This window comes from Sander lucioperca, chromosome 2, assembly GCF_008315115.2.
Source record: "Sander lucioperca isolate FBNREF2018 chromosome 2, SLUC_FBN_1.2, whole genome shotgun sequence".
In the NCBI taxonomy this organism is placed as follows: domain Eukaryota; kingdom Metazoa; phylum Chordata; class Actinopteri; order Perciformes; family Percidae; genus Sander; species Sander lucioperca.
The window spans coordinates 37811250-37824644 of record NC_050174.1 but is presented as its reverse complement, the minus strand read 5'-3'; the positions used below and the strand labels follow the sequence as shown (position 1 = coordinate 37824644).

The 13395-nt window shown below is 39.4% G+C and overlaps 1 protein-coding gene across 2 annotated transcripts; it reads left to right on the top strand.

Moving 5' to 3' along the window:
• The first annotated feature begins 359 nt into the window (after positions 1 to 359).
• slc2a8 (solute carrier family 2 member 8) lies at positions 360 to 11684 on the top strand. 2 transcript variants are annotated; one of them, XM_031305304.2, is made up of 11 exons: positions 360 to 733; positions 1636 to 1801; positions 3465 to 3671; positions 4800 to 4899; positions 6460 to 6671; positions 6925 to 7074; positions 7485 to 7593; positions 8395 to 8445; positions 8488 to 8571; positions 9339 to 9484; positions 10854 to 11684. In XM_031305304.2, the coding sequence occupies exons 1-11, from the start codon at positions 639 to 641 to the stop codon at positions 10998 to 11000; spliced, it is 1467 nt and encodes a 488-aa protein (XP_031161164.1). In that variant the 5' UTR covers positions 360 to 638; the 3' UTR covers positions 11001 to 11684. The 2 variants fall into 2 exon arrangements, with proteins under 2 accessions (XP_031161164.1, XP_031161163.1); XM_031305303.2 differs by having other exon boundaries at positions 8395 to 8571.
• Positions 11685 to 13395: the final 1711 nt, after the last annotated feature.

Here is a 13395-nt window from a genome sequence, read left to right as displayed (position 1 = left end):
GAAACCAACTTCAATAGCCCCCGCGCTCGAGGCTTTTATTTTCTAAACAAAGAGTTTCAACTTAGAGCTAGAGGTTCCCCTCATGTCACTTCCGGTGCCGTTTTAAGCTAGCTAAGATAGCGTCAACCCGTATAATATTTAGTGTTAATAGTGTTGTAGTTTTGAGTTGTGACTTCGAAAAGCGCAGTGTTTTGTTTGTCTGTGCTTAAACCACGCCTCTGTAGTTCCTATACAGTATTAAAAAGTCTGCCAATTAAAATAACATTCCACGACGCTCCCATACTCAACTTGCTCTGTCCTTACAGCTCCGTAAAGACTTTTATTTTGAAAACGGGAAATAAAAGGCACAAATGATGATCAGCTGACTGAATTGTTGACAAGGCAAGTTGGCCGCCGGTGGAGGAAGCAAAAACCCTCGTTCACAGTCAGCGATAACTGGTCAAATTTAAACAACTGAAATGACCGATGTCTACTTTGCGGCTAGCTGTGTTACTGTTATAGTTTCTCTTCTTCAATTCCGTCCTCGTGTGGCTGAACGGTTGCCATAACTAGCCTATGATTGTTGATTTTCTTTACCTGACCTGTGATCCATGTAAAAGGTGAACAAGAAGACACCAGAAAACATTACGGCTGTCAGTATGGACATCCAAAACGAGAGGAGAAGGCTCCTGGATGCGGAGGATGGAGATGATGATCTTACTGGACTCATGTCTGAGCAGGATGCTTATCTCAGGTCAGTTAAAAAATACAAATACACAGTGAAAGCTCAGTGTAGCTGTTTTCGTAGGGCTGGGCGATATTGACCAGATCTTCTATGTATTCATATCTCAATAACGATTTACCACGATATATATGCATATCGGGGATATCTGCTCACTTATGTGAAATCTTATGTAATCCAGTTGATGTCAATCACATTGAACTGTGTGGTAATGTAAAGTGTAATTATAAAATCAATACTGCAATGTTGCAGACCAAATGACATTCATTCCCAGGTAGGGCTATTTCAGATCACATTTTCTGAGAAGTTTGAGTATGCTTCTTTACCCTATCGATTCCATTGAAAGATGATAGATTGTATCATATTGAATTATCGCAGCTCTAAGGTCAACACAAAGATGGATTGTTAAAGGACAATTCCAGTTCCATGTTTTGCATGTCTCAGCCCATTTACTGCAACGGACACACTTTACATCACTTCATCTAACTATTGGGCAAACAATGCTGGTGTGTTTAAAACATGTGAATGCACTTTGTCATTATTCAAGGATCCATTAGTTTCCATGTATTAGCATTAATTAACAATAAAAAGTGTGATTGTTTGGCCAATAAATAATGTCCATCATAAGTTCTCAAAACATGTAGCTCCTGTTGGTCTCATTAATGCTAAAAGAACAGAGACATAATATAAATGACATTATTTTAATTCGTACAAACTACACAAAATAAACAACTTGCGGATTGCTCCTCTAGGTGTCGGCTTATAGAAAGCCTGCAGTGTTCTACTTTACAACTGAGACATTTGATATGCAAATGTAGGCTCTGTGTGTAAAGCTGCTGATCTGTCCTTTGATGAGTTTTGATACGATGGCCTTTGACCTTTACACTCTGCTCTGTTCCTCTTTCTCTCCACAGTAAAGTGAAGAACAGGAACTTGTACCTGGCGACGTTTGCATCTGTTCTGGGTCCCATGAGCTTCGGCTTCGTGTTGGGGTACAGCTCTCCCGCCATCCCCGAACTTACCAGCATCACTACTGACCCTCGGCTGCGGCTGGACGCTAACCAGGCCTCCTGGTTCGGGGTATGATGATGATTCATTATCACAAGCCTCAAAGCAGAACAGCTTTTAAATTGTTTTTTAGTGTTTTTTTTTTTTAACTTATCAGCAGTTATATGTCACCACGTGTTCAAACACGTCTCGTCGGATTCACTTGAGTTCAAAACCTGATTACAGTTTAAAGAAACACAGAAAGAGACTCGTATAGTAACAGACGTCAAATGTAATTAAAATGAAACTAATTGGTTTAGTTACTTCTATATGAAGGGTAGATGATTATGACCAGAATATTAAAAGTCAATATACATGTTAAAACACCAAATTGTGTTTGCATCTGAGATTGTGAAGTGAAACAATGGAAGCTATTGAAAACAAAATAAAGTTTTTAAATGCAATTTCACAATTTCTTTACTACTTTTTTGGGTAGAGCTAGTAGTGTAGTCTACGTGATACACAGGTTTACACAGTATATACCCACTTAAGAATGCCCAATGACATGGAACAACATACTTTCTATTATATTTTTGATATATTTTGAATTGTCATTTGTGTTTTTCTTCTTTATATAGGCTAAATAAAGGTATTTCCACTGTAAATTGGTGCATAAAAGTGTATCCAAATACAGGAAATGAAGTCGTTGATGCTCAAAACTTCCCTGGAGGACACCCAGACCCCCCACTATGATATGCCATATATATATATATATATATATATATATATATATATATATATATATATATACACAGTACAGTTTACCCACTACAATACTACACCACTGGGTAGGGCCTAATGTCAGATGCAGCTAATGTTGCTGACTGACAGTTGAATTGTCAGTACGAATGATGAACAATTGTGTTAGAAAATATCTAGTCATGCTTTGCCAGGCCATCCACATAAGGAGTGGAGGAGGGTCTGGCTAGTCCACACAGCTTTCTGGGATGGGAGAAAAATGTTCTCTGCTTTATTGGCATTTCTTTAAACCAATCACAATCGTCATGGGCGGCGCTAAGCTCCGCACGGAACCGCTGTAAAATAGTCGTGCGAGAGAAAACTCAGATTGGACAGATAGTCTAGCTAGCTGTCCGGATTTACCCTGCAGAGATCTGAGGAGCAGTTAACCGTAGTCCTCAGAAATCCACCGGAGTTTAAAATTCCAACACAAAGAAAGCGCAAGGAAACGGACATCGGCGAAAAAAGACATTCATCCGGCAGAATTTCCTGCGGCACCGGAGCAATCCTGGAAGTGGAATGTCAAGGACACAGACTAGAAAATATCTGGTTCTTTGACTAAAAAGTCTGTGAACATAAAAACTGAAGGAGAGAAGTCAAGTACGACTCCCAAGGTGCATTTGAGTAAGAAACATCCAGTCAGTGAACTTAAGTTTTAATTTAGTTTTTTTTTCTTTTTAGTCATTGCATGTGTATAGTTCTTGTTGTTTAATGGGTATTTTTGTGTGAACCTGCTATAAATTGATACTATAGATAAATATGACTGAAAAGTTTAGGCAGAAAAGCTAGTCAGTAAAAAAAGTACAGATTTTAACATTTTCTAGTTCTTAGTTCTACATAACTTGGAGTATTAAAAATAGAATACTTCATAACTTGGAGTATTCAAAATTGGTGAAAATACAGGGTAAATACAATTCTAGAAGTTATTCCCTGATGCTCTGTGTTGTTTGTTTCTCAGTCCATAGTGACGTTGGGAGCGGCGGCCGGTGGCCTGCTGGGAGGCTGGATGGTGGGGAAGATCGGCAGGAAGCTCAGTCTGATGTTCTGCTCGCTGCCATTCGTCTTCGGTTTCACCATCATCATCGCAGCACAGAACGTGTGGATGCTTTACGCCGGCAGAGTGCTCACCGGCCTCGCCAGTGGGGTCACGTCACTGGTCGTCCCGGTACTGGCCTAACGCCCTTTTTTTCAGTTTTGTTCTGTTAGTCACGTTCCTGCCTTAACACCTGTTTGTCCCCATGTTGTCATGACATGGCTTTTCTTCTCTTTTTTTCTTCTTCCTGCTTTCCGTTGTTCATACTGTGATCTCCTGCCCTGTTGCCGACAGCCTCTCTACAAATACACATGTTAAAGTAATCACATTCCCTCAATAGTATATTTGTGGTATTTTCACATGAATGCTGGCATATCTTTAAGTGTTTTCAAGCTTCCATATTTATGAAAGTCTGAGCATTGGCTGTCTTTCTGTATTTCCTATCACTAGTGCAGTGGCTGTTGAAAAAGTTGGAAGGAGTCGATTGCTTTTCCTCCAGTGTTGCTGCTTGCAGCTTTCTCGAAAGCTACTCATCCAAAAAACTTCACACTGGACACTGCACTCCTTAGGTCCTGAGAAATAGGCTACACCTGCCATGACATAGTTGCATCCCCTAGCAATGTATACATGTCATTTGCTAGCCCAGCTAGCTATTTGGGACCAGGCTATTTCCAGGAACAAAAGCCTTCATTCCAAAAGTTACATTGATGTTGCTTAAAATGTTTGAGTTTGCCACGATGTAGCACCTCCAGTCTCTTTTTCTTTATCTGTTCTTCAATGTACTTTAGCAAGCAGCGGAGAGCTAGCTGTACCCAGCATGCTGTTCGGCGGTGTAACAGTAAATAAGGGTCCCCTCTTAATACACAGTTTGTACATAACGCACTACTTATAAATATGTCCCATAGATCTCAAGAGCTCATACAGACAGAGACTGTAAATTGAATAGTTTTGGGTGGTTTAGACTGGAAGGACAAAATAATTTAGCATTTGTCTCTATTTTTCTGGTTTTATACACCAGACGATTAATCAGTTAATTCGGTAAAGTGATTAGCTTTTTAATCCATAATAATAAAAACAACATTAGTTGCAGAATTAGATTAGTAATAGGCTTATCGTTTTGGCACTGCTGATTATCCCAGGTTTCCGAGCTCATTAAGTTTTTATGTTTCTATGGATTTTAGCCTCTGAGAGTTGGCTGATTTCTGACAGTAACTCTGGCGTGTTCATCCTGTGTAATTGTCTTTGTCTCTCTTCGTACAGCTGTATATCTCTGAAATGGCACACGAGCGGGTACGTGGGTTGTTAGGCTCCTGTGTGCAACTCATGGTGGTGCTAGGCATCATGGGAGTGTATCTCGCAGGTATGTACTCCCAGCTTTATGCGTTTACGGCATCCTTAAATCTCATTTTGTAAAATCTGACTCCAAGTTATTGAAATTTGCTGAATGTTGAAATGAACGTAAGAAAGAAGTCTAACAAGGTTACTTAAGGTAACAAAGCAGTTTATGAGCTGTAAATCATTAAGGGGTTTCCATGATACAACTTTACAACAGCCACCATTATGACAGTAGCTACATAATACAGAGCTACAAATCTGCGCCCTTATTTAAAAATGTGTAATATCTTTGCTCTCTCTCTGGTGATTATGTGTTTTTATTTTCTTTGTCAAACACCCTGTGACAACACGGTTTAGTTTAAAGTGTTTTTATCTGAGGTTGCTGTGCCGTTTTAAACCTCTGGATCAAAGGTTGTGAAAAAGAGATGACCAAAACGTGGCCATCATGTGATGTGAACATCCTCAGATATGATCAGAGTCCTGCGCTGCCTCTTCCACAGCAGCCTGTATGAAAATAGCTGCTTCTCGCTAATCGTGTTAGCTGCATACCATTCACGTTTACCCAATAGAAGCTGGTGTATCACGTGACACACGCGGGTTGTCTCCTATAGAGGAAAAAATGTTAAGTATGTCATTTGGGTTAAATGCCACTTACAATGTATAACAAACTAAATAAAATAATAAAAATAAAATAGTATTTAGTTGATGTCATGTGAAGGAATCATTGTCTGATAGTTTGAATGGTACGGAGAAAAAAAATGGTATGGGGAAAAAGAATTAAACTTTGTCACAAGCCAGCTGCTGTTCAGCACAAAGGTGAACACTGTTGATCGTTGTAGAAAATCCAGCGAAACAATCAGATTTGCAGAGGAATGTATTTTTAGATGCAGCAGATGAAGATGTCGTGAGGAAACCTGGACTTGACAAGGCTCCTCTTGTGTCCTGCAGCCTTCAGTCTGACCCGCACATTTTTGGAACAAAACTGGGGGAAAAACCCAAATTATCTTTGGGCCAACCATTTAAAAATGGGGACAAGAGGACAAAGGCAGTTGATGTCATTGTGTGGTTTGATACAAAAGTCTCCTGTAATTTTCAATAGGAGTTATCTTTCTATTGGAAGGTCCCTTAATTCCTAAGGGGGCTTGGGGCCCCTCAGCATCCTCTCTGATTTTCTCATATGAACTCCGAACAATGTCCGCAGACTCAGGTCATTGTCCGGAGCTTTCCTTTCACACAACAGGAGATTGTCCATGTCAGATGCGTTCTGACTTCCTGGATTGAAATACTCTCTTTTGGTTTAGGCGAGGGGTGACGCCTGGGTAGAGCGTGGAGGAGGTAGGACATGACTCTGTTTACACCACGATCACAGACCCGGTTCTTAATTTGGTCATTACCAAACCGACTTTCTTGCCGTTCCTTGAATTTGATCTGACAATAACGGCGTTGGCCCTTACCGACCGAAGTTCCCGAATCGCATCGTCTCTCCAGTTGGCAACTATTTTTGTTTTGTTATTTCTTTACCAAAAATGCTGAATACAGTTTGGTTCCAGCTTCTCATTCTGGGCTACGTGAACTCATCCTGCAGGTCTCTACCTGGACTGGCGCTGGCTCGCGATCTGCTGCTCCATCCCGCCAACGCTGCTGATGGTCTGCATGTGCTTCATGCCAGAGACGCCGCGGTTCCTGCTGTCACAGGGCAAGAGGCGGGAAGCTGAGGAGGCGCTACGCTTCCTGCGAGGGCCGGATGCCCCCGTCGAATGGGAGTGCGCCCGCATCGAGGAGGCTTGTGATGAGCAGGTGAGGCTGTGGTTGGTTGGCTTGGCTGCGATGCGGTGGACTGTGTGATTTTCTGACCACAACAGCACCTTCCCCCTCAATGCTAATGCCACCACTGTTGGAAATGTTGAAACCAATACCCAGACTGTTCAGGTCAAAGGCTTAAACAGTCCAGTCTGCAGTCCCAGACAATGAAGTGTCTAACTGATTGTATCTTTAGTCAGTGTTGACTGTTGTGTGGCCTGATGACGGTGGCCTTTCTGTTTCCTCTCAGGGCTCTAGTTTCCAGATGTCCGACCTGAAGGACCCTGGTGTCTACAAGCCTCTGGTGATCGGTGTCATGCTGATGATCTTCCAGCAGATGACGGGGATCAATGCCATCATGTTCTACGCTGAGACCATATTTGAACAGGCACATTTTAAGGTGAGTAGGCTTAAAATTGTGATATATTCTGGGGAAATTACAGACAATTACAGATGTGTTCTTCAACTACTGTCCAATACTCTCGAGTGCTTTTCTTCACAAAAAAGCTCCACATTGGTCTTTGACTGAAAGTCTGCTATTCTCTAGTCAGAACTTGAAAAGCTGTTGTAGGATGTACTGAAAATATATACGTTTCTGATTATAAGTAAAAACCACAAAAGCATCAATTGAAACAATGAAGTACCTGTTCTGAGCAATCCCTTTCTATGCAAACAAAAAAGGGACCACATTTCAGCTAGAAATCCCACGATGAATTGTTATTTTATCTACTTACAAATCAGAGAGCTATTGCACTTTTTGTGTCAGTGTCTTGTTGAAAGAATCAATGTGAATGTCTTGTTGTTTTTCAGGAGAGTGATCTAGCTTCAGTGATCGTGGGTGTGATTCAGGTCGTCTTTACAGGAGTGGCAGCGCTGATTATGGACAAAGCTGGAAGGAAGGTCCTTCTCATCATCTCAGGTATTTTCAATCAAGATTAATTTATTAAACACATTTTATTTACGTTTTGTTGGCAGCAGTTTTAAGGCACTGATAATGAACTGCAACGTCCCTTTTGTTTCATATCATTTCCTGTTTTTCTCTCCTCTCGTTTACTGCCATCTCTCTACTATCAACTCTCTAATGAACGGTAGATGCTAGATTGGACCCAATGGACGTGTCGAAGTCCACACAGACATACTGCGTGTGTAAACACTTGGGCTTTAACATGATTCAACAGACGGTTGTTTGAATCCTGCTGCAAAGCGACGCTCATATGGCCTGTTGCAGCCAGGGATTGACTGTAACAGAGTATAACGGCACTTTCTACCGTGAAAAATCACCAATAACGGTTTCTTTACAGTATAAAGGTTGCATATGTTGTTCATTTCTCCCCAATTTTGGATCCCATTCCTACTGGACCATGTCCGGTTGGGTAGTTTTTGGTTTAGAAGCTAAAATATACTCACAGTCATACCCTGGCTACCAGCATCGCGTTGTAGCAGGGTTCAAATATCTGTTAAAAGCAAAGTTTTGTTGCCTGCGCAGTATGCCGTGTGGATGTAGATAGATCCGTTGGATGCGATCTAGCATCTACCCCTAATAAATGCATTAAATGAAAAAAAAATGTATTTAAATCACTTTTTTTATTTTGTTCAAATTGGATATTGGTGTTGGGTTTTGGAATGAAAATCATTTCATCAGCTCCTCTTCTCTTTTTAGCACCAGACAAGACCACGAGGTCATGACAGATCTTTGTTTGTTTTCCCATTAATAATCAAGGTATTGCCATGGCGATCAGCACTACAGCATTCGGGGTTTACTTCTACCTGATGTCCAAACTTCACAGCACCACGTCGTTGACCCTCTTGGCGCTGGACATCCAGAGCAAGGCTGGTGAAGAACCCCACGCTGACCTGGCCTGGTTGGCCCTGGCCAGCATGGCCGTCTTCATCACAGGTGAGATCCTGGGTTACAGACACATGTCTGACATGAATAATCCAGTTATTAAAGCTCGCTTATCAGCAGCAGGGAATATCTTTTATATTTAAATGCTCAGGTAGAGTCAAAATTATTAATCAAGATTTTAAAAGTGCAGTGAAATAATTGTTTCCACAATAAACTCAACAACAATACAATGCTCTTTATTCCTCTCCTGTCCCTCTCTCCAAATTCGAATTCTAAACATCCCATCAATTTATACCAAATTATCCCATCTCCCACATTTCGTTTCCCCTTTATTTATGTCTAATTCTTCTTCTTTGTAGCATCCTTTTTGTGAAATGTCTTGTGTTATATGTGACATGTTTTGTCTCTCATGACTATGTTAAGAGGACAAAAAGCTAATGTTGTGTAGCAGTCGGGGACAGTGAACTAATAGGTGGGGGGAGTAGCTCCCATTTTTAATGACGGTGACTGGAGGGAATACTTCAGTTAGCTGCTGATACAGGATGAAAAACTGTCATTTGAACAGTAACTAAAGCTGTCAGACAAATGTAGTGAAGTAAAAAGTACAATATTTACCTCCTGAGATGTAGGAGAGTAGAACTACAGTATAAAGTAGCATAAAATGGAAATACTCAAAGTACAAGTACCTCCAATGTGTACTTAAGTACTTTACTTGAGTAAATGTACTTACATTCCACCACTGGTGATTTTCCAGAACATATGGATTGGTGTGTGTTCCCCACAGCCTGTACCACATTAATAATGGTTGCTATGTCCAGGTTTTGCTCTGGGATGGGGTCCGATCCCCTGGCTTATTATGTCGGAGATTTTCCCGTCCAAAGTTAGGGGGGTTGCTAGTGCTGTGTGCGTCCTCACCAACTGGACCATGGCATTCGTCGTCACCAAGACCTTCCAAGAAATGATGGTGAGTGCTCAACAGGCCACTATTTAAATTGTATTTCACCTGTTAACTTGTTTTATCAGCTCAACATAATGTCGAAACGTTTTCTGATAATCCTGATAGGATTATTTTGTGTTCACAGGACAAGGTGAGAAACTTTACATACATGTCATCACTGACTTTCTGTATTTTTGGATGCTCTGGGGTAGTATTTGTTTGGATCTGTCAGTGTTATTTCAATTTGTATGGGATTACTTTTGTGCCTTTTAATTCCAAGCAACACTTCTCAAGTATCAAACAAAAACCACTACCTCAAGCAAAAAACATTGTCATCTCTAAAGTAAAACTCAGACCTTGCAAACAAAACATTTGTGCAGTCGTAAACTATTTTTAATATATTTTATTCGTTTGATAAGATGTCCTTTTGTTTACAGTTGAGTTGCTCTCTCCATCACGTTTGCAGTTAAGGCAAACATGATGGAGAGACACAATGGAGAGCAAAAGACTGATCATTGAGAAAGAAGCAGAGGGAACTGTTAACAAAAGGACACATTATGAAATAGGGGTGCACGATTCAGAAAATGTCACGATTCGATTCAATATTGATTTTTAGGCTCACGATTCAAATTCGATTCAAAATCGATTTTCGATTCTTGATTCAAAAACTATTCACATTATGTAAATGTTGTTACTTTTCCCATGTGATTGCAGTAGACATACTATTAAAAAAAAAATTAAAAATAAATCAATTTTTGGAATTCTATGAATCGATTTTAAATCGGTAGAGCTTGAATCACGATTCGAAATATGAATCGATTTTTTTGCACACCCCTATTATCAAACAAATAAAAGACCAATAGTTCATGACTACACAAATGTTTTGTTTTTAAGTTTTACTTTTGAGATGACAATTGTTTTTGCTGAGTTAGTGATTTTTGTTTGATACTTGAGAAGTTTCGCTTGGAATTAAAGGCACGAAAATAATCCCATAAATTTGAAACTACTGCTTCGATAGAAATTAGAGCTGAAACAATTACTCAGTTAATCAAGTAATTGATTGACAGACAACTAATAATTGAAGTAATTTATCAAGAATGTTGTTCTCTGTTTTATATCATTGTAAACTGAATATCTTTGGGTTTTGGACGGGTTGGTCGGAAAAAATAAGCAATTTCATTTTGGGCTATGGCTTCTGACTATTTCATAGACTAAATAATTAATAGAGTAATCGAAAACGTAATCAACAAATTATTTGATAAATAATAAATCTTCTTTAGTTGCAGCTCCATGCAGTCCTGTTGCTTTTGTATGTGTTTTTGGAATCTACTGTGAAACTATAAAACCTTTCTTCCTCTTTGGCCTTTTCAACATTTTTAAATGCAACCTCTTCCAGATTCTTCTAACCAGCGCTGGAACCTTCTGGCTCTTTGCCTGTATGTGCGTCCTCAACGTCATCTTCACCATGGCCTTCATCCCAGAAACAAAGGGCAAGACACTGGAGCAGATCGAAGCCACTTTCAGAGGGATATCAGGTCCATGAATCTCAGACCTTGTATCGCTGAACCGACTGGTTCTCGGGACACTCTGTGGGCATTTAAAAAAATCTTTGTTAAGCCTATAAAGCTATGACACTTTCTTATAAGTTTCTATGACAGAAACAGAAACCCCTCCCTTTTTTGTTCAATCTGTTTTATGGAGGTGTTGATTCAACTGTGTGATCATTTTTGATAATTGTAGTTTATGGTGCTGTTGAACTGTATGGCTTTAAATGAGAGGTGTTTCCAATATTTTGCTCATCCCATACACATCAGTGAGGTTAGACTAAACTGGCAACTGGGTGTAACCCATTTGTTTCTGTAGGAAGTCTGACCTTTAAAATATAATAGCATATAGTTTTTCGCAAGTCAAATCCTCTGAATTTTAACATATCTAAATGACTCCCAAGGATTGGATTTAGAACAGGGTTGGTGTCCTATGCTGAATTTAAGTGTTATTGATCGATTGCCTGAGTGTGCTGCTACTTCCAGTAAAACAGCCCTACGCTGCCCTCTGCAGGTCTCACTGCTGTAGCTCAGTTTAAAATGTCCTTTACTCAGTTACTACAGCTTGACAGTTGACCAGCTTTGCAGAAAGCTTTTAGGTGCCCTGCCACACAAAAACGTTTTTTCTTGTATTTTTTGAAATATGTTAGGTCCATATGTGTTTGTGTTATGTCGTGAATGTGAAAATGAACTGCTACCTCCTGTCAGCTCTAGCCACTGAAAAGAAATAAGTAGAGAAATCAGGCCAATTACAAAAGCTGGTCAGTCTGACGTGGTGCTGCCTTAGCTCATTACTATTCATGAGCTCGACCAGTTGCGCTGGGTAAAGGATGCTGATAACAAGGCTCTCATTGGCTAGCTGTTAGCCAATCAGAGTCAAGCAGCTTAGCTCGTTGAATATTAATGAGAACTGGCACAAATCTTTCTGCAGGCTTTCTATACCACGCTAGAATGGCTTGAAACAAAGTAACCAAGGCATTTTTTTTCCACAAGAAATGTTACAGAGTCCATAGTAGAACTTCAGATATTACCACAAAGTAATGAAATATGTGTGGCAGGGTACCTTTAAAACTGAAAGTAAAAGTTTTATATATGACCTAACTTGGGGTCTTTCATACTTTCAGGTTTGGATGCTTTACTGTGAAGTTTCAGAGTGAAATTGGTGTTAAGGTATACTCCACCCTAAATCTTTCTTTTGCGTTTTAAAGACTTTTTTTCGAAGAGAAAAGAGGCTGTGGTAAGCTTGAATTAATGTCAGGTATAATAGATCCCAACGGTGTTGAGTTTTTACTGTGGAAATAAACTGTCCTACATGTTACTCAAACTACTGCTGCAACATAATCTGCTTTTCCACTGTTCATCCATATTCCAATACAGAATTTGTCTTTACCCTCATGTATCACCATTTTTCAACAGATGTTAGTTTTCTGTTTGGGCAAAAATAAGAAGTACTCTAATAAATAAATAAATAAATATGAATACTTGTTTTCCATTTGACAAAAGCTGGTATGATGCTAAAGCAGCATGTAGGGAATACAGAGATTTTTGAAACAATATTGGTGTTCACTATTTCCTTGCCTTAAAGTAAGAAATAATGTATTGCCTGGTGTCCTTGCTCCTTAAACCTCTGAACAAAGATTTTTGCAGAAACTTCATTGTACTGATGTTTCGGTGGGTGAATGCATCATGAGGTCACAGGAGTCTGCTGTTCACACTGACTGTGCTGACTGTTTATTCAACTGCGTAGAACTGCATCATCAGAGAAATGAAGTGAAAAAACTGATTATGTGATGCAAGACTTTTTTTTAAAAAACATTGATCAACAACAGATTGAAAAGTGAAAACTGACAACTGTAAAGAAAGAATATGGGTGTGTTTTTGTAACTTATATTTTCTGTTTATCTTGTAAAGGAAACATTTGAATCATGTAGCCTATTATCGGACGTGCACACACTTAAGATACTGATGATGTTAGAAAAAGTGATGTTTGTGTTCATTATCCCAGGGTGAAACTGAAATTATACCATAAACTGTCTGTGAATAAAAACACTGTTGTTTTAAACGTGTCCTGCATTAATGATTGAAAGATCTCCAGCTTTATTATCATTTTAAATTACAGCCTGCATTTGTCAAAAGTCGACGTAGGCAAATAAGGATAAGCTTTTCATCAATGTAAACATATTGAAGCAAATACAAAATTCTTCCAGGATGATGTATTTGTATGAAATACATGTTGTTTTAACCCACTGATTAAGAATATATTGAAATGACAAATTTAAATAACAAATGACTTCAGAGAACAATAAGTGTATGAGATTGACTAAATTACCATCTTTTAAGGACTGAAATTGAAAACAGGTCAAACGTTGTGGACATGCATCACATTCGAGACCT

Excerpts from the sequence above, each read along its gene's own strand:
- slc2a8 (XM_031305303.2), top strand. The coding sequence starts at position 639 with ATGGACATCCAAAACGAGAGGAGAAGGCTCCTGGATGCGGAGGATGGA. Across the intron at positions 6,672-6,924 it reads AGGAGGCTTGTGATGAGCAG|GGCTCTAGTTTCCAGATGTC; the intron begins GTGAGGCTGTGG and ends GTTTCCTCTCAG. Across the intron at positions 9,485-10,853 it reads AGACCTTCCAAGAAATGATG|ATTCTTCTAACCAGCGCTGG; the intron begins GTGAGTGCTCAA and ends AACCTCTTCCAG.